Source organism: Hemiscyllium ocellatum, chromosome 16 (assembly GCF_020745735.1).
Source record: "Hemiscyllium ocellatum isolate sHemOce1 chromosome 16, sHemOce1.pat.X.cur, whole genome shotgun sequence".
Classification (NCBI taxonomy): Eukaryota; Metazoa; Chordata; class Chondrichthyes; order Orectolobiformes; family Hemiscylliidae; genus Hemiscyllium; species Hemiscyllium ocellatum.
Genome location: NC_083416.1, coordinates 72,858,376 through 72,882,937, shown reverse-complemented (window position 1 = coordinate 72,882,937; position 24,562 = coordinate 72,858,376). Strand labels below are relative to the sequence as shown.

General features: G+C 42.8%; 1 protein-coding gene across 4 annotated transcripts; it reads left to right on the top strand.

Annotated features, from left to right (window-relative positions):
• Positions 1 to 885: 885 nt before the first annotated feature.
• Positions 886 to 24,562, top strand: faxdc2 (fatty acid hydroxylase domain containing 2). 4 transcript variants are annotated; one of them, XM_060836926.1, is made up of 10 exons: positions 886 to 967; positions 2,345 to 2,486; positions 6,572 to 6,619; positions 9,072 to 9,163; positions 10,110 to 10,213; positions 11,046 to 11,167; positions 14,086 to 14,291; positions 15,222 to 15,327; positions 20,421 to 20,587; positions 24,068 to 24,562. In XM_060836926.1, exons 3-10 carry the CDS (start codon positions 6,572 to 6,574, stop codon positions 24,219 to 24,221), a joined length of 999 nt encoding a protein of 332 aa, XP_060692909.1. In that variant the 5' UTR covers positions 886 to 967; positions 2,345 to 2,486; the 3' UTR covers positions 24,222 to 24,562. The 4 variants fall into 4 exon arrangements, with proteins under 4 accessions (XP_060692909.1, XP_060692907.1, XP_060692908.1 ...); XM_060836924.1 differs by having other exon boundaries at positions 896 to 1,016; XM_060836925.1 differs by lacking the exon at positions 886 to 967 and adding an exon at positions 1,026 to 1,131.

Here is a 24,562-nt window from a genome sequence, read left to right as displayed (position 1 = left end):
ATTCATTCATTTTTATTTCTTTCCCTATTTCAATCCCTCCTCTGCATTTTCTGGATACGTTTCCCTCACTCCCTAATCCATTCTTTGATTCCCTTCCATCCCTATTCCCTCCTCTCCCTCCATATTTCCTCTCACACTTTATTTATTCACACAAGACCCTCCCTATTCCCTCCTTCTCTCCCTATTTCTCTCACTTTATTTTATTTATTCACTCACTCCCTATTTATACCCCTCCTTTCACACTATTTATTAATTCACTCCCACCTATTTACCTATCCCTATTTACTCTCATTATATCCACTTATCTATTTATTTATCTCCCTCTTTCCACTCACTATTTATTTATTCTCTCACTGTCTCTATCCATCCATTCTTTTGTTTATTTATTCTCCCCTCCCTATTTCCTCTCTATTTATTTTCTCTTTTCCACATTCCCTTCTTTTTGTACACTCCCTTTATTTATTTCCCCTCCCTATTTTCTCTCACTGTCTATTTATTCTCTCTCGCCTTTCCACATTCCCTTTATTTATTCTCTCCCCATTTGATCTCACTATTTATTTATTTATCCCCACTCCCTACTTTCCGTTTCTCTCTTTCCCACATTCCCTTCTTTCTGTACATTCCCTTTATTTATTCATTCATTCTCTCACTATTTATTTATATATTTATCTCCTTTTCTCTCTTTCCCACATTCCCTTCTTTCTGTACATTCCCTTTATTTATTTATTCATTCATTCTCTCACTATTTATTTATATATTTATCTCCCTTTCTCTCTATCCCACATTCCCTTCTTTCTGCACACTCCCCTTTCACGACATCCAGTCGCCATCATGTGACCAGCACGCCCGCCAATCAGCTGCCGAGGTGCAAGCACGTGGCTCCGCGCGTGCACGGGGTTGGCGGTGCGCGCGCGCGGTGAACCGGGAGCGAGCGCGGGGGGTGAAGCGGGCGGGGATCCGCCTCCCGGTGAGTCGGGGTGTCCACCAATCGGATGGGTTCCTGTGGAAACACTGGGGTAATAGAACGCTGGTTAAAGTAGTTGCCTGTCTGACTGAGTACTAGTTAAGGCCAGTGTCTGTTGTTGACCTGATTGAAGGCTGGTTAAGATCGTCATCCGGCTCCTGATCAAGGTAGTCGGTTACTTGATTGATCACTAGTTAAGTTAGTTGATTGCCTGATTGAGTCTGAGTTGATTGTTAGTTAAGTGGTGAATTAAAAAGGTAAAAACAATGACTGCAGATGCTAGGAACCTACTCTATGCTATGTACCCCTCACTACTACTACTACTACTCCTCCTCCTCCTCCTCCTCCTCCTCCTCTTCCTCCTCACCCTCACTCTCCTCCTCCTCCTCCTCACCCTCACTCTCCTCCTCACCCTCCTCCTCCAGCTTATCTCTCCCCCCTTCAGGCTCTCTGCCTTTATTCCTGATGAAGGGCTTTTGCCCGAATCATCGATTTCGCTGCTCATCGGATGCTGCCTAAACTGCTGTGCTCTTCCAGCACCACTGATCCAGAATTATGTGATGAGTTGTCTAATCGATGAGGTGAGGCTCTTGTGATGCAACGGTAGAGTTCCTGTGTGTGAACCAGAGGCCTGTGTTCAAGTCCCACCTGCTCCAGAAGTAGGTTATGACACACGGATTAGAAACCGTGCCAGAGAAGAGGTGGCTAGCTCAGCTGGCTTGCAACGCAGAGTGATGCCAACATTGCTGGTTTGATTCCTAGGCAAAAGTGAGGACTGCAGATGCTGGAAAGCAGAGTCTAGATTAGAGTGGTGCTGGAAAAGCACAGCAGGTCAGGCAGCATCCGAGGAGCAGGAAAATTGGCATTTCTGGTTTGATTTCAGCTGAGATAACCATGAAGGATTCTTCTTCTTCTCAATTTCTTCCCTCACCATGAGACATGGTGACTCACAGGTTAAACCACCTCCAATTGTCTCCAATGAAAGCAGTGTTATGGTCCAGGAGGACTTTACCTTGTGTAATTAAATGGAGCTAAGGAAATTGCTTGTAGAGTGTTAATGTTGCCTGTCCCTAATGGGAATGTGGAGAAATCAAGAGCTAGGTGGAAAATTTGGTAATGTTGAGAAATATAGGGAATGCACAGAAGTGGAAGAAGTTGAAGAAAGAATTGTCCCGAGACTAGATTAACCAATGTAAAAATGGCAGGACTAGAGAGATTAGCAGGATAGTTTGAGACCAATTTGTCCTTACAGAATTTGTGACTGAGGCTCTATTTACTTGCTTCCCTGAATTAGTTAAATGTGTTTGACTGTGTCAACAATTCTAGATATGTCTATGTGCAAACATCAGCAATAATTCAATGCAAATTAATGTTTTATAGGCTAGATAGTGCAAATCGTTTCAGCCAGCCAGCAACATCACTCCAAACTGAGAGGGAGTGCAACACAAGACACTTGGGTCACAAGAATCAAACAGACTGTTTCACTTGTAACAAGGCAGCTTTTCGCACTTCAAGTCTAAAGGTAAGATGCCACTTGAATCTGAGACAAGACAGACTGCTTTGAAAAGATAAGATACCCCTACAGAATAATTAACTGGAAACCAGGGTCAAGGACTATTTCCTATTTTAACTCTAAATGTTGTGGATCAGAATATGAGGCCATGATTTAGAGAATTTAGTAACCGCTAAGTAGGATAGATTCTGTTAGATTCTAGCAATCCTTTTTACAGTGTTTCCTGTATTGAACATTGCACGTAACCTGAGAAATAACTGAACTTCACTTTCAGATGACCCACTTTCCTGATGATCCATGACGATTCCATGCCAGGTCAGTATTGACCTTCAATTTAGTTCGGTGATGGATATCAGTTGCCTTGGTGAGGAATATTGTAAACCAATGTAACCTGGGCTCCTAGCCCTGATCACTGCCCTCAGTTGCCTAGTGGAGAGTGTGCAAGTGTTGGCATTAGGAAATGACTGAGTTGGCCTCTGCTGTGATGGTCCTCCCTGTCCAATAGTTTGTGGACACTCTATTGTGTAAAAGATAAAGAACACTGGTGGCCTGCACCTGCATTTCTGTTCCTCCACCCAAGCTGTCTCTGTGTTCATTGTCAGAGGCTCCATGAGGTTATCCTCGTATTAGGTTTTATCTGTAGCTGATTGTGAAATAATCAGTTTCTGAAGTGATGTCAGGTATAGAAAACCGGGATCAAGTGAATCTCTTGAAGAGTGTAAGGGCAATAGGGACATTCTTAAGAGGGAAATCAGGAGGGCAAAAAAGGGATATGAGATAAACTTGGAAAATAAGTTTAAGGATAAGCCATAGTGAGTCTATAAGTACATTAAAGACAAAAGAGAACCTGTGAAGAGAATAGGGCCCCTTAAAGATCAACAAGGTTGTTTATGTGTGGAACCACAAGAAATGGATGAGATACTGAACAAATATTTCACTTCAATATTTACTGTGAAGAAAGATGTGGAAGCTTGGCAACTTGAGGAAATAAATATTGATGTTTTGAAACCAGTCCACACTACACAGGAGGTGGTGTTGGAGGCTTTACAAAGAACAAAGGGAGAAACTCTTGGAGGCCTGATCAAGTTATCCTAAGACTCTGTGGGAAGCTAGGGAAGAAATTCCGAGCTCCCTAGCAGAGATATTTATATCATGCCATATCCATGAATGAGGTGCCAAAAGACTGGTGGGTGGCTGATGTTGTGCCTTTATTTAAGAAAGGCTGGAAGGGGAAGCCTGACAACAACAGATCTGTGTGTTTGACATCAGTAGTGGGTACGTTTTTGACGGGATTCCGAGATACAGGATTTACATGCATTTTGAAGAAGCAGGGAATAGGGATCACAAACCTGATTTTGAATGTGAGAAATTGTGTCTCACGAGCTTGCTTGAGATTTTTGAGGATGTAAACAAGAAAATAGATGAGGGCTGAGAGGTAGACGTTCTTAACAGGGACTTTAGTAAGGCCTGTGACAAGTTCTGCAAGTTAGGCTGGTTAGTAAAGTTAGAGCACATGGAATTCAGAGAGAGCTTGTCAATTGGATACAAAATTGGTTTGACAGTAGGAGACTGTGGTGGTGAAGTGTTGTTTTTCAGACTGGAGGTCTGTGAGGTAAGTGCGGGATCCACTGGTGTTTATCATATGTAAATGATTTGGATAAGAATATAGGAAGCGTGGTTAAATAAGTTGGTGGATGATACCAAAGTTGGTGGTATTGGAGACTGTGTGAGGAAGGTTATCTTAAATTACAGAGATTTTGATCAGATGGGCCAGTGGGCCGAGGTGTGGCAGATGGAGATTAATTTTCGTAAATGTGAGGAATTGCATTTTGCTAAGACAAACAAGGGCAGGACTTAGACAGTTAATGGTAGGGCCCTGGGGAGTGTTTTAGAACAGAGACCGAGGGATTCGGGTACATAGTCCATTGAACGTTGTGTCACAATAGACAGAGTGGTAAAGAAGGCATTTGGTACACTTGCTTTCATTGCTCAGACCATTGAGTATAGGAATTGGGACGTCATGTTGCGTTTGTACAGGACATTGGTGAGGCCACTTTTGGAGTATTATGTACAGTTTTGGTTGCCCTCTTTATAGGAAGGATGTTCTTAAACTGGAGAAGGAGCAGAAAAAAGACTTACAAAGATGTTACAGGGCCTGGAGTATTTGACTTCTAGAGAGAGGCTGGATAAACTGGGACTTTTTCCATTAGAGCTTTGGGGGGGGGTTAAGGGTGACCTTTTAGAGGTTTACAAAATCATGAGTGACATAGATAGGGTGATCAGCAAGGATTGTTTCCCTAGATTGGGGGATTTCAAAACTAGATGGCATAATATTAAGGTGAGAGGAGAAAGGTTTGAAAGGGACTGGAGGGGGCAACTTTTTCACTGAGCGTGGTTTATATTTGGTAGTTACAGGTACAGCTAAAACATCCAAAAGCCCTTTGGACAGGTACATGAACAGGAAAGATTTAGAAGGATCTGGGCCAAATGCAAGCAGGTGGGAGTAGTTTAGTTTGGGAAACTTGGTGCCATGGACGAGTTGGACTGAAGAATCTGTTGCCGTGCTGTATGACTCTGACTGTATCTTTATTAGATAGAGGAGCATGTATTTAGATAGCACTCTATTACAACCCAGAATACTTTACAATTAGTTGATTAATTTTTGTTAGCAATGTAGCAGTCAGTTTGGCAAGTCATCATACAGGATCACTGTTTCAGGACTGAATGTTCAGGACTGAAGGACAGCAGGAGATGTTACCTGTGTTTTATATCTTATGGGCTATGTGTTTGGATCTGTGTTTCTTTGTTTTTCCACTTTTTCATAGGAAAGACTGTAATGTTTAACTTTTTAACTTTCCTTTATTTTTCTGCTTTGTACCTAAAGTGGTGCTGTGAGTACTGATTTGTAAACTGACTGTACTCATGAGTATATATGACAATGAACTTAATTCAGTTCAATCTACCTGAAGAAACTAACATGGTCTCAGCTTAGTATTTTATCTGAAAGACCACTTTGGTAGTGCTGCACACTCAGTACTCCCCGCTCATGATGTGCCATATGCCCTCGCAGCTGTCCCCGGTATTGTCCTCCCTCTGTACTGCCCCTTAATGACACAATATTCCCCCATCACTGCTGCCCCTCCCTAAGTGCAGTGTTCCTTTTGGGTTTGCATTGGAATGTGAACTTGGACTTTGCTGTCAATTCTCTTGAGGTGGCTTAAATTCAAGAACTCTTGACCGTACTTTAATATATTTCCTTGGTCATGTGCTTGGGAAAATTCTGTCTTCAAGTCAGAGTATTGAATTTTGAAATCAGTAGTTTCCTCTGAACAGATGGGTTGTGGTCACAGTGACCTACAGCTGTGTGTGACCAACACTAAGAGGACTGTGGTCCTGGAGGAGAGAATCTCCCACGTTCTGAGCCAAACTATTAAATACCAATAACAGGAAAGGAATCAATCACTATTGACATGGTGAGTGCTTGAATCTCTCTGTCTAAGATTCAATCTTAGTGCACCCTGTATTGGCAATCTCTTGAGCCCCATTTCCTAACTTCAGCCTAGAACCATTCATCACTGACCTGCACCAATTTCTGTTTCAGCCAAGGCTTAATCTTTAACATTCTCGATCTTTGCTTTCAGGTGACCTCCCCACATCCTAATTTTGTGGAGCCTAATCCTCCTCTGAGACCTCTATGTTCCTTTGATTCTGCCCTCTGGAGCAGCGCCCACTTTAATAGCTCTGCCATTGGTGGCTCTGTCTTCCATCCTTAATGTCTGGAAATTACTCCAAAACATTTCCAAATAGCCTCTCTTTTTGCTTTTTTAAATCTACCCAGAAACTACTTTATGCATTGAAACTTTTATGTAAAACATGAAAGGTTGTATTCTGAAATCAACTATTATTCAGTTAGAGGAGAAAGTGAGGTCTGCAGATGCTGGAGATCAGAGCTGAAAATGTGTTGCTAGAAAAGCGCAGCAGGTCAGGCAGCATTCAAGGAACAGGAGATTCGATGTTTCGGGCATAAGCCCTTCTTCAGTTGACTATTTTCTGGTAAATTTTAGTCATTGGTATTTCTGCTTTTTGTTTGGCAGATGCGAGGTTCAGGTGATCAGCCTAATCCTGGCACATCACAGTCACAGGTAAGGAACCATTAACCCTTTCCATTCTGTTTGTCAAACTGGAACTCAAATCACCTTGCAGTAAGGTTGTCTATGTGTGTTGTCCAGGGCACAAGAATGATTCAGGGATGTCTGGGAATACTGCTCCGGGTTGAATTGTGTAACCTTTCATGGGTAACCTTCCAGTTCTAACTTCAAGATGTGCTGTGCTGTTTTAAGGCAGCATGATTTAAAGGTCATCTTTCTGGGGCCAGTTTCTTCTCCATGTTGGTCACATGATCACAATATATCTGTTCATGAGTGTGTGTGGTTATGTAACTCTGACGCCGTGCAAAATAGCATGGATGCACAGAGGCCAAATATAAAACCGAAAATGTTGGAAATATTCAGCACGTCTGGTAGCAGTTGTGGGAAATGAGAAACAGGAGTTAACCTTTCTGGTCTGTGACTTGTCCGGTTTTGATAGAAGTCTAGAGACTTGAAATGTTAACTCTTTCTTCACCGATGCTGCATGGCCTGCTGACTACATTTGATTATTTCCTGTTTTTATTTCACTTTCTGCATCCATTTGTGAAGTGGTTTACGTGTGCTAAGGGATGGGGTTACTGGGGAATAGTGTGATGATGGGGTAGGCACATCATAGGTAGGAAGTATGTGTGTGACATCAAAATTACATTTGTGGTCATAATAAATCAAGTGTGTACATTGCCATTTCTGTGTAAAACTAGCTACAGTGCATGGTACATAGAACATAGAAAAATACAGCGCAGTACAGGCCCTTCGGCCCTCGATGTTGCGCCGACCAAATCCTACCTAACCTACACTAGCCCAATAACTTCCATATGCCTATCCAATGCCCGCTTAAATGACCATAAAGAGGGAGAGTTCACCACTGCTACTGGCAGGGCATTCCATGAACTCACAACCCGCTCCGTAAAGAATCTACCCCTAACATCTGTCCTATACCTACCACCCCTTAATTTAAAGCTGTGTCCCCTAGTAACAGCTGACTCCATTAGTGGTAAAAGGTTCTCAGTGTCTACCCTATCTAAACCCCTAATCATCTTATACACCTTTATCAAATCTCCCCTAAACCTTCTTTTCTCCAATGAGAACAGCCCCAAGTGCCTCAGCCTTTCCTCATACGATCTTCCTACCATGCCAGGCAACATCCTGGTAAACCTCCTCTGCACTCGTTCCAATGCCTCCACATCCTTCCTATAGTATGGCGACCAAAACTGCACACAATACTCCAGATGAGGCTGCACCAGAGTCTTATACAACTGCAACATGACCTCAGGACTCTGGAACTCAATTCCTCTACCAATAAAGCCCAGTACACCATATGCCTTCCTCACAGCACTATTTACCTGGGTGGCAACTTTCAGAGATCTGTGTACATGGACACCAAGATCCCTCTGCTCATCCACACTACCAAGTAGCCTACCATTAGCCCAGTAATCCATCTTCTTGTTACTCCTACCAAAGTGAATGACTTCACACTTAGCTACATTGAATTCCATCTGCCACCTTTCTGCCCAGCTCTGCAACCTATCTATATCCCGCTGTAACCTGCCACATCCTCCTTCACTATCCACAACTCCACTGACCTTTGTGTCATCCGCAAACTTGCTCACCCAGCTTTCAAGCCCCTCCTCTAGATCATTTATAAAGATGACAAACAGCAACAGTCCCAAAACAGATCCCTGTGGTACACCGCTAGTAACTGCACTCCAAGATGAACCTAGTCCATCAACTACTACCCTCTGTCTCCTTCCAGCCAGCCAATTCCTAATCCAAACCTCTAGTGCACCCTCAATGCCATACCTCCGTAGTTTTTGCATTAGCCAGCGACAGTGCATGGTATTTGCATGAGCGCAGTTAACCAGGGAAGTCTACAAGTTACTCAGTGATAACCTGCTCCTTTGCTGTTGTTGTCATTCTCGGGATTAGTGAACTGATTTAAATTTTAACATTTTGTACAGAAGTCCTGTTGTACAAAGCATTGGAATAGTTGGGCTTTGGTTGGTCAGGAAAGCTAAGATTTTAAGGTGTAGTAGTGTTGGACTGAACACTGTCTGTGGTCTTGATACAAGTTTGAAGTCTTGATTTTTTTCCCCCTCTGCCATCATAAATATTTCATAGATTTTATAATTTTTTAAAAAAATTGTATACTTTGTATATTGGCTTTTGTCTTGTTCCTATCTGTGTTCCAATCTTTGTAAAATAATTAAAGAAGAATAAGAAGCAGAATATTCCCTATTTTGATGTCTGAGAATTTTTCACTTGGTGATGACACCCGTCTGCAAACTGGACATCCTTTAAATCTGATGCCGGAGTGAAATGAGCAGTGAAAAGGTTGAAAATGGCTTAGTAAAGGCTGTTAATTTTCAGTGGGTAACTTTCTTCAAGGTTAGCAGTGAGCAGCCTTCCTTTGCCGTAAAATTTGACTCAGTTATTGTATGGTTTGCAGGAGAGACATGTTTGGGATTCTGTGAAGAAAGCTGCCTTTATCCTGGGCTCAGGACTCTTTGTGTTTGCAGCCTTCAGGAACACTGTGACCTGGTAAGTTGACAGAAGGAGGACAAGCCTGGAATTAGCACACAGCTCCAGTCATGTGCTACAGAGAGAAAAAAAAAGTTTGTGTTAACTCATCTGAGAGCAGCCTCTCTCGCATGTGATCTCTATCTCCCTGTCTTCTGCCTCTTGCTCTCACTTCCTTTTTGTGTTTGTGTGGGTGTGTCTCGCTTTCCACGTGTTAACAGTAATGATGGAGGAAAGGAGGGTGAGTCTTTGTGCAGTGGTGGAAAATTGTGGTTAGGCCTGCTCCACACCTGCCATTCATCACAATGAAAGGTATAACTGAAGCTGACTGGCTCTCACCATTTCATATTGTTATACCATTCTTTTTCTCGTCTCTGGACTGTATATGTGGGACATTGTAACTAGTCGAAAAGTGTGGTGCTGGAAAAGCACAGCCAGTCAGGCAGTATCCGAGGAGCAGGAGAGTCCATGTTTCGAGCATAAGCCCTTCATCAGGAATGAGGAGTTGGCCCAAGTGGGCTGAGAGATAAATGGGAGGGGGTGGGGCTGGGGGTAAACATGCTGGGAATGTGATAGGTAGTTGGAGGTGGGGGTAATGATGATAGGTCAGAAAGGAGGTGGACCGGATAGGTGGGAAGGAAGATGGATAGGTAGGACAGTTCAAGAGGGCAGTGCTGAGATGGAAGATTAGATCTGGGATAAGGTGGGTGGAGGGGAAACTGGTGAAATCACCATTTCTGGGATAAGGTGGGGGCAGGAACAGAGTAACTAGTACTGTGTGTGTGTGTGTGTGTGTGTGAATCCTGTTGCCAAGTGTCATTTCTCTTGGACAGAGCTGATAGTTACAATGCAGTGAATTGCCATTTGTTGTAGTGTCTCCCCACAATGTCTCCCTTCCACTGGGAAAATTTGGCAGTAGAAGCTGAGCTGTGGATGATTTGCAGAATGATTGTCCAACATTTTTCAGGCATTTGCAGCAATTCTGGGGAGCTTCTGGGGACTTCTGGCAGTCGCAGTGGGGAAAAGCTCACAGTTACTTCCAAGGCAACGAATGGGTCCTCTTCTTGCTAGGTAAGTACTGTGAGGTGCAGCAGATTATATTGGGTTTTTGCAGCAAGTTATGGCTTGTTATATTCAGCATTTTTATTCAATTTAATGAAAACGTGGTGGGTTTCCTTCACAAGATAAACAGAGCAATTGTGTATATGGGCAGACTGAACATCAATTTAGTCCAGTATTCTTATCACTTGTTCCATTTACGTTGATTCAAGAAGAAATGTTACATGCAAATATGGAAGAATTCTCAGATCTTTAACTTGTTTAAGAAGGACAAAGCTGTGGCATAGTAAGACTGAGAGAGAATATTAGGTGCTATTAGTTTAAGGTTTTAAAAATGTGATTTGTGGGTAAAGTCGCCATAGTCCGAGTGAACCATAGGGCTGCACTCTCTCTCGTTAGAGAGAAATAACGGGCGGTGATTTAACCAGAGGGTTCTCCTGCTGCAGCAAAGGGGAAAGGTTGAGAAGGGGAATTCGACATGGTAACCTGAGCCGGTGCAGGAATTCACCCAACACTGTGCATCACAAACCAGACATCCAACCAACAGAGCTGCAAAGGGGAGCCTGAAGGAATTGGGTATCAGAGAACAGAGCGTAGGAGGGCTGGAGGATGGGAGGAAGATTAAAGCACAGTGTTTGTTTTTTAAAAAAATTAAATAGTTTTGTCAGAACAAATATGGAGGCTGTCTGATATTTGCAAGTCTCCAAGGTTTTTGGGTTCCAAGAATGGCTGACTCGGACTGTTTCTGAGAGGTCAGTTTTCCAAGATTTCTAAGTTCCTGGGATTTCCCAGTTGCCAGGATTCATTCAGTGTCAGTCCTGAGTGAGTTGTCTTTCTGTCCCAGGTACCATGGTGATTCCTACTATGTCCTTCTGGATTTTGAATGGGTTCCTTCTGATTGTGGATGCCACAGGAAAACCACAGCTGATTACACGCTACCGGATTCAGAGGGGCAAGAATGACCCGGTCAGAGTGACTCTTTTAACTCAGAACAATTAGATAACTTGTGCTGAATTGCTGCTTAGCCATATAGTGAAAATCTTTCCACTTCTGTGCATTTATTTTCAGTTTGTCACTGGTGCAGTGCAGTTCTATCTCTATTCCATCTCAGTGACTCCCCAATGACTGGGTTAGTGCCTGTAGGGTGTAAACATGAAGCAGTTAACATCCCAGATAGTGAATGAGTGATTAAAGCTGTCTCTTTTAAACCCCTCCCCTCATTTAAAGAATCATAAAATCACTACACTGGGATGTCTTTCAACTTTTTTGTTTACGTACAAGCTTCCCCTCCCCAACCCCCAATCTTTGTTTTTCTCTCAAAACTCCTTACTTTGGGAAGTTGCTGGTAGTGAGATTACAGAACAAATTAGATTGACTCAGTTGTCACAGATACTGGCAACCTACGTAGAGGGCATAGGTTTAAGGTGAGAGGGTAAAGCTTTAAAAGGGATCTGAGGAGCAACTTTTTCATGCAGAGGGAGGTGTAAGTCTGGATTGAGCTGCCGGAGGAAGTGGTGGAGCTGGTACTAGTGGAAGGCGATATGAATAGGAAGGATTTAGGGGGATGTGAGCCAAATGCTAGTAAATGGGACTAGATTAATTCAGGATAGCTGGTCAGTATGGATGTGTTGGACCGAAGGGTCTGTTTCCGTGCTGCATATCTCCATGACTCTGTACAAAGTTCAAAAGCAAAATACATTGGATGCCAGAAGTCCGCAATAAAAATATAAAATATTAAAGTCCAGGCAACATCTCTGGAGAGAGAAACAGAGTTAACATTTTAAGGCTAGTTACTTTGTCTTTTGCTAAGATGATTTGTTGAAATGCTAACTCCACAAATGACCTGCTTTCAGCATTTTCTGTCTTTTGTAAGAAGCCCAAGATTATGCGTTGTCAAATGAATCTCTGCCAATCCATTGTAACTGGGTCTTATGGATCCTGTATAAAAGGATGGCAACAGGAGAGTTTGAAACTTTACTACTCAAGGCAAGTTCCAGCAGCCCATGATCTACTTTTGTGGGCGGCACGGTGGCTCAGTGGTTAGCACTGCTGCCTCTCAGCGCCAGGGACCCGGGTTCAATTCCCGCCTCAGGCGACTGACTGTGTGGAGTTTGCACATTCTCTCCGTGTCTGTGTGGGTTTCCTCCAGGTGCTCCGCATAGTCCACAGTCCAAAGATGTGCAGGTCAGGTGAATTGGCCATGCTAAATTGCCTATAGTGTTAGGCAAAGGGGTAAATGTAGGGGTATGGGTGGGTTGCGCTTCAGCGGGTCGGTGTGGACTTGTTGGGCCGAAGGGCCTGTTTCCGCACTGAGTAATCTAATCTACCATTGTCCCAACTATACCTGCAACTGGTTCTGCCACCTGGAGTGTAATGTTAGATAACAGTGGGACAACAGTATAGGATAATATTGGATGAAACAGGATCATGTGGGCTAACAGAACAGGGTACTGTTGCGTAATGGAGGAATTATGGGATAGTAGTACAGGGAGACACGGCAGAGAAAACACTGGGTCGCAGTCAACAGCAGACTAACAATAATGGCTGCCTCAGATAATGTTAATGCACAGAACCTAAACAATAGCCAAATTTGTTAGCAACCTTTACCATTCAGAGGAACCCAGCACCTTGGTGTTAGTTCATCAGTCTTTGAAGGAAAGCTTTTAAAAATCACCGACAGAAAGCTAAAACCTTGTATAATTTCAAGCAGAAGTTGAGGCTAAAGGGATCAAAGGAAATGGAGGGGGAGGTGGGCAGGGTTATTGAGCTGATGATCAGCTATGATCATAATGAATGGTGGAGCAAGCTTGAAGAGCCGAATGGCCACTTCTATTTTTCTGTCTTCCTCGGAAAGCCAGCAGTATAGCAGATTGGAAAGCAAGGATTGATTTGCCTTTGTCTGAGAATACAGGCTACGATTACATTTCTAAACGTTCTGTGCTAGTTATCTTGTACTAGTTTATGTTTAGACAGCGGATCTGATTGAGATCAAGCAGAATTGTGAAGCCATTTCATTTGGTTTCCTCACTCTGATAAATTACCATATTTGCTGAACCATAAAACATACAATTTCTTCCTGGAAAGAAGTTGCGATGAATATTAAGGTCTGAAGGATGTCCAAATATTTGCTACATATTTATTAAAATCTCAGTGCATCTTATGCTGTGATAAATAAAGTTTTAATTAAACTTTGCCTCTCCCAGCATAACCGTGGACTGCGTTTGGAAACTGAAAATTCACGAAAAACACTGCAAGTGTTTTTTTTTCCCCTCTTTTTCCATTTATTTCAGAGTCATACAGTTGTACAGCACAGAAACAGATCCTTCAGTCCAACATGTCCATGCCAGCCAGATATCCCAAATTAATTTAGTCCCATTTGTCAGCATTTGGCTCCTATCCCTCTAAACCCTTCCTATTCCTTTACACCTCCAGATGCCTATTTAAATGTTGTAATTGTACCGGCATCCTCCACTTCCTCTGGCAGTTTATTCTATACACACACCACTCTCTCCATGAAAAAGTTGCCCCTTGGGTCCCTTTTAAATATTTCCCCCCTCACCCTAAACCAATGCCCTCTAGTTCTGGACTCCCCCACACCAGGGAAAAGACCGTATCTATTTATCCTATCCATGCCCCTCCTGACTTCATAAACTTGTACAAGGTCACCCCTCAGCCTCCAACACTCCAGGGAAAATAGCCCCAGCCTATTCAGCCTCTCTCTGTAGCTCCGCTCCAACCCTGATGACATCATTTTTGTTTACAAAAATCAAGAAGAAACTGGTTTTAGTAACTGACTGGAACAGAAAGAGAAAATTAAATAAAGAGGAGGCTCCATCTCATTTTCTGAGTAGTTACAATTGGTGCTCTTGCCTTGTGTGTCACAGGTGGAACCTGCTAAGCTTCGGCAAGCCATCAGAACGGTTGTATTTAACCAGGTTTTCCTGTCGTTACCCATGGTGGTGGTAATGTACCCCATCATGAAGTGGAGAGGTAATCCTTGTGGTACTGAGCTCCCCACTTTTCACTGGGTGCTGCTGGAGCTCTGCTTCCTTGGGCTATTGGAAGAAGTGTTTTTCTACTATTCTCACAGGTGAGCTGGATACCTGTGCTGCTCTGTATCTTAACTCCCACCAAGTTCCATTCACCTATTACTTGCTGGCCTAGATTAACTTCCAGTGTAGTGATACCTTAAGTCTAAAATTCTCATCCACATTCTCAATCTCTACATGACCTCACCCTGCCTATCTCTAATCTCTTGTCTTACTCCCATCTGCGATATCTGCGCTGTTCCAATTCTGGCCCCTTGTACATCTCCTAGGAGAAAGTGAGGACTGCAGATGCTCATGCCCGAAACGTCGATTCTCCTGTTCCTTGGATGCTGCCTGACCTGCTGCGCTTTTCCACCAACACGTTTTCAGCCCTTGTACATCCCCTCCAGTTTTAATCATTCTGTTATTGATGGTCATACCTTCATATACCTGAACCCTAAATTCTTGGATTCCCATATTAAATCTGTCAATCTGACCCCCCCCCCCCCCCCCCCCCCCCCCCCTTTCTGCTTTTAAAATCTCTGAAAACTTTGGCAAATCCTTTCAATCACCTCCCTAATTTATTTCCTTGTGTAGCTTCATCTCAGATTTTTGTCTTGATCTTTCCACCTGTGAAAAAGCTTGGGATAGTTTACCATGTTGAAGACCCTAATTAAATGCAAGTTTTGTTTCAGCTATCTGGCCAATGGGGCAGGGACATAACAGCCTCGCCAGACCAACATCAGAATGAAGAATAAATGTAAAACCTTTGTTTGTAATCTTTTCTGTGGAGGAGAAAGTTGAAAAGGAATATGAAAAGGTGGATAAGGTAGTGTTTGAGGAATTTGGAGAGAGAATGGGTGGGTGGAGTCAAAGGGGTTGGTAAGAATAGTTGTTTTTTTGAAAGATGGGATTGACTTGAAATGTTTAATAGCATTTTCCTGTTGTCTGGTCAGTTCAGTGATTGGTGTTTCAACACTTATTCTGTGCAGGCTTTTCCACCATCCTCTGCTTTACAGACACATCCACAAGAAGCACCATGAATGGACTGCCCCGATTGGCATTATCTCCCTGTACGCACATCCGGTTGAGCACGTGGTAAGAGATGTTTGCATCTGAACAGCACAAAATAGCAATACTGCTTGTCGCTAAAAAAGGTGGGGCTAGCAGTTTTCCATAGGCATTAATATTGGAACAGCTGTTTACATTTAATGAGTTGGAATTGGAAATAAAATTTCACCATTTACTCATGATTCCTGTGGAGCTGTATAGACAATAAAGAAAATACAGGAAGACAATGAATTCGCAAAGTGGCTGAACTTCAAAATAAATTTGCAAGGTGATACATTTTAGCAAGTAGCATATGGAAGTTTCATATTCCTTAGAAAATAAGACTGAATTATAGAATAGTACATCTCCAAAGGAGGCCATTCAGATCTTCGAGTCTGCTTTCAAATCAGTTGAATCTGTCTTCGCTGCTCTTTTCAAATATTGCTGCAAATTGTTCTCCTTCAATTATTGATCTAACTACCTTTTCAAGGCTGCTGTTGAATCAGTATCAGCACATTTGCATACAATACATTCAAATTGAACCAATCATAGCATGTAAAACTTTTTTATTTTAAAAATGCAATTTTTTTTGGCCAAATGCCTTAAATCTGTGCTATTTGGTTATTGAACCTTTAGCTACTCGGTACAGTTACTCTTTATCTGAGCAACCGTTCTCTGCTGTGAGAGGAATAACCCTAGTGTCTCTAGGCTCTCCACATCTCTACATATCTGAAGGCCTTCAACATTGGTACCATTCTTTTTACCCATTCATGGGATGTGGGTCAACATTTATTACCCATCCCATGAGGGCAGCTAAGAACAACCACATTGCTTTGTATATGGAGTCACATACAAGCCATACTAGGTATGGATGGCAGATTTTCTTTGGATTTAGTTTGCATAGATTTCATGAAGGCTTTTGACAAAGTTTCACTTGATATACTGATTCAGAAGCTAAAAGCTCATGGGATCTAGAGCTATTTTGCAGGAAGCAGAGGATGATGGTCGAAGGGTAATTTTGTGACGAAAGGTTGCGCCCATTAACATCTCATAAGGTTCAGCACTGAATATTTTACTTTTTGTATCATAGAATTGCTACAGCTTGGAAGTAGGCCATTTGGCCCATGAGTCCACACCAACCCTTCAAAGAGCATCTTGCCCAGACTTACCCCATCCCTGTAACCCTGCATTTCCCATGGCTACTTCACTTAGCCTACACATCCTTGGGCAATTAAGTATGCCTTAGGACTGTGTAGGAGGAAATCAGAGCACCCAGAAGAAACCCACACAGACACCAGGAGAATGTGCAAACTCTATACAGACAGTCGCCCAAGGCTGGAATTGAACCCAAGCCCCTGGTATTGTGAGGCAGCAGTATTAACCACTGAGCCATTGTGCCACATTAATAATCTTGACATGAATCTAGGTGATATGATCAATAGTTTTGTAGATGACATAAAAATTAATGGTGTGTTAAGTTAGGAGGAGAAATACTTCTGACCACAAGATCATATAAATGGACTAAACAGTGGCAAATGGAATTTCGTCCTGATAACTATGAAGTGATGTATTTTTGTAGGACTGACAAGTCAAGGGAGTGCACAAGAAATTATAGGATGTTAGAAAGTACACAAGACCAGTCGGTCCTTGGTCTGGATGTCCATAGCTCTTTTGAAGGCAGCAGGAAAGGTGGATAAGATAGTTAAGAAGATGTATAGAATGTCTTGACTAATAAAGGCAAGCATTGAATACACGAGGTGATGATAAAGCTGTATATGATGTATGTTTGACCACAGCTGGAGAATGGTGACCAGATCTGCAGACAGCAACCTACAGGAAGGATGTGACTGCAGTGGAAAGGCTACACAGGAGACTTTGCTTGCTGGAGCGCTGCAGCTATAAAGAGAGACCAGTTAGGTTAAGATTGCTTTCTTTAGAGTAGAGAAGGCTGAGGTGGGATCTCACTGAGGTGTACAAAAACTTTGGGCAGAAAGGTAGTTGAGGAGAAACTTCCCTTTAGAGAGTAACCATGGGTTACAGTTCAGATGTAAGGAGCAGTAGGTTGAGGGGATTTGAGGAAAAAATGTTTTCACCAAGAAGATTGTGGGTATCTGGAATTCAATACCAGAAAGAACCATAGAGGCATGAATATTCAAAATATTTAAATAATATATAGTTGAGTACTTGAAACACAAGTGGGCTAAGTGCTGGAAAATTGAATTAGAATAGATGCATACATAATGAACAGCATGGGTGTGATGGGCCAAAGGGCCTGTTTGCCTGCTATAAAGAACTGACTCTCCGGTGGCACAGTGGTTAGCACTGCTGCCTCACAGCGCCAGGGACCTGGGTTCAATTCCCACCTCAGGCGACTGACTGTGTGAAGTTTGCACGTTCTCCCCGTGTCTGCATGGGTTTCCTCCAGGTGCTCCGGTTTCCTCCCACAGTCCAAAGATGTGCGGGTCCAGTAAATTGGCCATGCTAAATTGCCCGTAGTGTTAGGTAAGGGGTATGGGTGGGTTGCGCTTCGGCGGGTCGGTGTGGACTTGTTGGGCCGAAGGGCCTGTTTCCACACTGTAAGTAATCTAATTACATGTTTTATGTCTTTTAGAGTCATACAGTATTGAAAGAGGCCCCTCAGCCCACCAAGTCTATGCTGAACAATAAACACCAAACTATACTAACCTTACTTACCTCCACTTGGTCCATAGCCTACTATGCCCCAGCACAGCAATTGCTCATCCAGATATTACTTAAATATTGTGAGAACCTGCCTCCACTACCCACACAGGGAGCACATTCCATATTTCTACCATCCTCTGAGTGAAAAAGTTATTTCTCAGATCTTCTTTGAACTACTTAACTCCTCACCTAAAATTGTAAGCCCTCTAGTGTTCGATATCTCTTCCAGAAAGAAAACATTCTCATGATCTGTGCTGTCTGTGCCTCCATAACTTTGGTTAGCTCTGTTAGATCCTTCACAGCTACTCTACTCCAAGGGAAACATACTCAGCCTTATCCAGTCTCCCATTTCCTCTTGAAAGCCTCCCATTGCTCACTCACTTCTGTCTCCCAATCTTTAGTTTCACTCGACCTAAGCCAGATTTCTTCTCAACTCCTTGAAGTTAGCCTTTCTCCAGTTATTTTACACTTGATCCAATGTTGTCCTTTTCCATCACTGTTTTAAGCCAGTTGTTATGATCACTATTAGCTAAATGCTTCCCAAAACCATATTCCATTTGCCTATTTCATTACCCAGAATTAAATCCAGCATTGCCCCTGTCCATATGGACTGGAAAAACCTTGATCATGAAAGTGATCTTGAACATATTTCAGGAGTTCACTCCCTTCTGTTGTGCTTTGCATTATTTTCCCAGGCTATATTTGAATAACTGAAATCCTCCATTATTATTTATACTTTTTGTATTTTGTCTGTATATTTGACCTTCTGCCTTCTTTCCACTACTTGCTAACCTATACAGCACTGTATGTACTATTATATCCTCTGTTCTTTGTCTACCCAAATAGACTTTGAACTGAATGCCTTCCTAGGGCAGTTAAGAGTCATCTGTTTTTCAGGAGATCTGAGAAAGAACTTTATCACAGAGAACGGTAGAAAAGTGGAATGTGCTCTGTGTGGATGGTGGAGGCAGGTACTGTCACAATGCAGTTGACTCTTTAAGCACTACCCTGAATTATCCTACTATTCCTGTGCTTAATTGGCATGTGATGGACATCAAAATAAGAAACTTCGATGCTTTCTCTTTAAGCTCCTCTTCAGCTCCTTGTGTAAAATGTCTCAAGACATTCAGCCCTTTTCCTTTTGATGCCATTGCTTGCCTCATGGACCACAGCTGTTTCCCTTGTCTGCCCAAAGTGTCCTGCACCCTCTCATGTGATGTCCTTTGTCCTGGTAGGGAGGCATTACACCATGTGAAACTCTTACCAGAGATTACAGCAAAACTTGTCTATCCCCTTGACTATTGACTTCTCGATGACCATTACATTTCTAAACTTTGGTGTCACATCTGCGCCCGCTCTCCCTCCCTCCCTTCCCCCCCATTCAGTCATCTACCTTTATTGTGCTGTAGAATGCAGTCTCTGGAATGTCTTCACTCTCCATTCATATTGTAACCTCTGAGGATTTCTGCTTGCTACGCTGCTGGATGACCACCCATGTAACATCCTCCCCAACACTCTGGAGTTGCAGGATGACTACTACCAGAAATCATATGATTCCTGCGAGATCAGAAATTTCTTGCGCGAGTTTGAATGACGATGGTGCTGTGTGGGTGTGTATAGTCATTTGGAAACAATTGAATTAGACGTTCTCAAAGAATGGCAGGCAGTGGCTCTGAGCTGATTCATGAGTTTGCTTGGAAGTCTGCGAACTGATGTTACCATGTTTTTTAAATTTGTTACAATTACTCAATATTAGATCCATTGCTGTATTTACATCTACTCGGTTTAATGTTGTTTATGCTTAGAGGAGACAATTGCCTAGTGGTGTTATCGTTAGACTATTAATCCAAAAACTCAGCTTATGTCCCAGGGACTTAGGTTCAAATCTCACCATGACAGATGGTGGAATTTGAATTCAATAAAAATCAAATCAGGAATTGTCAGAAAACCCAGCTGGTTCCCTAATGTCAAGGAAATCTGCCATTCTTACTTGGTCTGGCCTACTTGTGACTCCAGATGCACAGCAACACGGTTGACTCTCGAATGTCCGTTAAAAAGGTCTAGCAAACCAATCGGTTCAAAGGCATTTAGAGACAGGCAATAAATGTTGGCCAGCCACTGAGTCCATAATGGAATTCATTTTAAAAAAAAACTTTTCCTTATTACACTTTACTTAGATCCAAAAGGGAGAAAATTAATTAATCCTGATCACTTTTATTTTTAAGTTCTCGATTCAAAGCACTGACAGAGAATTTGCCACAAAGGACTCTCACCATTTGCACAACCTGGAACACCCACCATCCATTCTGAAAACGTTTGGTTTTTTTTTTGTTATTGCTGAGAGAGATTACTGATTGTTTTGTGTGGTGAATGTGTATGTCTTTTCTGTCATGCATGGGTTGCCCAGATATCAATAGGAGAGTAGAGTAGTGGTTGAGGCTTTCACTTATTTCCCTCAGATGTCCAACATGCTACCACCTATGATTGGACCGATCATCGTGGGATCTCATGTGGCAACTGTGATGCTGTGGTTTTCATTGGCACTACTGATTTCCACAATTTCACACTGTGGTTATCATCTCCCACTGCTACCATCACCAGAGTTTCATGATTTTCATCACCTCAAGTAAGTATTAAAAGATTGAAGGTTGAACTTGGGAGTTGTAGTGAGTGAAATCTCTCAGGATTGAATCATTCTTCACGGGGTTGTCAGCTGCACTGGATGTGCAGAAAGAAATCAAAGTTAAATGTTGCGAAATATTAATATTTCTGGTGGTATTTAGAACACATGTAAGATGGTCATAGGCCTAGTCTTCTGATGATAGTTCCTTGGGCTTGATCCACAGCCAGTTCAAAGTGACCATTTCAGAGGTTCAATTCATGGTGAACTGCTCAACCCAATGGCTACATCAATTATGCGCTGGTTCTCTATCGTGAGCTCAGCGATGGTTCAGTTTACTTATCTAGTTAATGAATGAATGATAGTGGCTTCTGTTACTTGAACTGAGATTAATCTGCCATCATGTCTTAGCTGGTTTGCTTTGCTGAGCGACTAGAGATCCCCTCAAGATTGCTGTTTAATCAGTTTGCTATGACACCTCTGGAAAAGGACAGGGAAGATATAGAATGTAGGGAAATAGATGGTGACATTTTGAAAAATCCTCATATTACAGAGGAGGAAGGGCTGGATTGTCTTGAAATGCATAAAAGTGGCTAAATCGTGAGGACCTGATTTAGATTACAGTGTGGAAATGGGCCCGTCGGCCCAAAAAAATCCACACCAACCTACCAAAGCACAACCCACCCAGACCCATTCCCCTATATTTACCAACACTACAGGCAATTTAGCATGGTCAATTCACCTAACCTGCACATTTTTTGGACTGTGGGGGGAATCCCACGCAGACAGGGAGGATGTGCAAACTTCACACAGTCGCCTGAGGCCGGAATTGAACCCGGGTCTCTGGCGCTGTGAGGCAGCAGTGCTAACCAGTGTGCCACTGTACCCTAGAACTCTGTGGGAATCTAGGACAGTGATTGCTGGGTCTCGCAGAGATATTTGTATCAGCGATAGTCACAGGTGAGGTGCTGAAAGACTGGAGGTTGGCTAATGTGGTGGCACTGTATGAGAAGGGTGGTAAGGACAAGTCAGGGAGCTGCTAGTCAGTGGTGGGCACATTGTTGGAGGGAATCCTGAGGGACAGTATGTACATGTATTTGGAATGGCAAGGACTGATTCGGGATAATCAACATAGACATGATTTTCCACGCACAAAGCTAACAAACTTGGTTGAGTTTTTTGAAGAAGTAACAGAGGATTGATGAGGGCAGAGCGGTAGAAGTGATCTATATGGACTTCAGTAAGACGTTCGACAAGGTTCACCATGGGATGATGAATTAGCAAAGTTAGATCTCATGGAATAAAGGGAGAACTAGACATTTGGATACAGAACTGGCTCAAAGGTAGAAGACAGAGGGTGGTGGTGGAGGGTTGGTTTCAGATTGGAGGCCTGTGGCCAGTGGAGTGCCACAAGGATCGGTGCTGGGTCCTCTACTTTTTGTCATTACATAAATGATTTGGATGCAAGCATTTGGAGTGCAGGGTCATAGCTCCTTGAAAGTGGAGTTACAGGTAGATAGGATAGTGAAGGCTTTCCTTTATTGGTCAGAGTATTGAGTTGGGATGTCATGTTGAAGCTGTACAGGATATTGGTTGGGCCACTGTTGTAATATTGTATGCAATTCTGGTCTCCTTGCTATCGCAAAGATGTTGTGAAACTTGAAAGGGTTCAGAAAAGATTTACAAATGTTGCCAGGGTTGGAGGATCTGAGCTACAAGGAGAGGCTGAACAGGCTGGGGCTGTTTTCCCTGGAGCATCAGAGGCTGAAGGGTGACCTTGTAGAGGTTTACAAAATCATGAGGGGCATGGTTAGGGTAAATAGGCAAAGTCTTTTCCCTGGGGTGGGGGAGTCCAGAGCTAGAGGGCATAGAACAGTACAGCACAGAACAGGCCCTTCAGCCCACGATGTTGTGCTGACCATTGATCCTAATGGATGCACCCTCATTTCTGTGACCATATGCATATCCAGCAGTCTCTCAAATGTCCCCAATGACCTTGCTTCCACAACTGCTGCTGGCAACACCTTCCACGCTCTCTCAACTGTGTAAAGAATCCGCCTCTGACATCCTCTCTATACCTTTCTTCAACCAGCTTAAAATTATTACCCCTCGTGTTAGCCATTTCTGCCCTGGGAAATAGTCTCTGGCTATTGACTCTATTTATGCCTCTCATTATCTTGTATACCTCAATTAGGTCCCCTCTCCTCCTCCTTTTCTCCAAGCTCAGTCAACCTCTCCTCATAAGATAAGCCCTCCAGTTCAGGTAGCATCCTGGGAAACCTCCTCTGAACTCTCCCCAAAGCATCCACATCTTTCCTATAATAGGGCAACCAGAACTGAATGCAGTTTTCCAAGTGTGGTCTAACCAAAGTTTTATAGAGCTGCAACAAGATCTCACCACTCTTAAACTCAATCCCCCTGTTAATGAAAGCCAAAACAACATCTGCTTTCTTAACAATCCTGTCCACTTGGGTGGTCATTTTAAAGGATCTATGTACCTGCACACCAAGATCCCTCTGTTCCTCCACACTGCCAAGAATCCTATCCTTAATCCTGTACTCACTTTCAAATTCGACCTTTCAAAATGTATCACCTCGTATTTATCCAGGTTGAACTCCATCTGCCACCTCTCAGCCCATATCTGCATCCTGTCAATGTCCCGCTGTAGCCTACAACAGTCCTCTATACTGTCAACAACACCTCCAACCTTTGTGTCGTCTGTAAATTTGCTGACCCATCCTGCAATCCCCTCATCCAAGTCATTAATAAAAATTACAAACAATAGAGGCCCAAGGACAGAGCCCTGTGGAACACCACTCACTTCCAGGCAGAGTATTTTCCTTCTACTACCACTTGCTGTCTTCTGTTGGCCAGCCAATTCTGTATCCAGACAGTCAGTTCCCCTGTATCCCATTCCTCCTGACCTTCTGAATGAGCCTACTATGGGGAATCTTATCAAATGCCTTGCTGAAGTCCATATACACATCCACAGCTCGACCCTCATCAAATTTTCTAGTCACATCCTCCAAAGAACTTAGGGTGAGAGGGGAAAGATAAAAAAAAAAGACCTAAGGGGTGACATTTTCACGCAGAGGGTGGTATGTTTATGCCAGAGGAAGTGGTGGAGGCTGGTACACTTGTGCCATTTAAAAGGCATTTGGATGAGTATATGAATAGGAAGTGGTTGGAGGGATATGGGCCAGGTGCTGCAAGTGGGACTAGATTGGGTTAGGATATCTGGTCAGCATAGACAGGTTGGACCGAAGGGTCTGTTTCCATGCTGTACATCTCTATGACTCGACCTACGAAACTATAGATGAGAGAAATAGGGAGCTACTCCAAATTCTCCTCTTCATTTACAAATAAAGGGTGTATCATTGAAATGGAATATCTGAAAATAACTTTTTTAGCCTGATTCATATTGCTGAGAGTTTATACAATAATGGCATTTTTATCATGTAAGTGAACCAGGCTGTGTTTTAACAGGTTCAACCAATGCTATGGAGTGCTTGGAGTCCTGGATCGCCTCCACCAGACTGACACCATATTCAGAGAGACTAAAGCGTATGAGCGTCATACTCTCCTGCTCAGCCTTACTCCTCTATCTGAAAGCATTCCGGACTTCGCCAAGCGCAAGTGAAGAATCCTTAGGCCCTACTTTGGGATCTGGCAACTACACAATCATATAACCCTTTCCTCACTGATCATTAACACTTGCTATTGTGCTTTGGTTTATTTACAAGGAAAGCTTTTTGAAAATGCTTTGGTACACAAAGTCTGCTTGCTGGCGTGTTTATTCAGAAGCTCTAGACTCCAGGAGATGCCAGGGACTCAGTCAGTTAGGTAGGCTAAACCATAACTTTTCTGTAAAATCTTTTATGGCAGCTCAAAATTATCGTTCATGAATAAACCTTGTTAAACTGTTGTTTGTTTTTTCATTGCTTGTTTAAGGTATCAATAAAACAATTTTCATCCATGCAA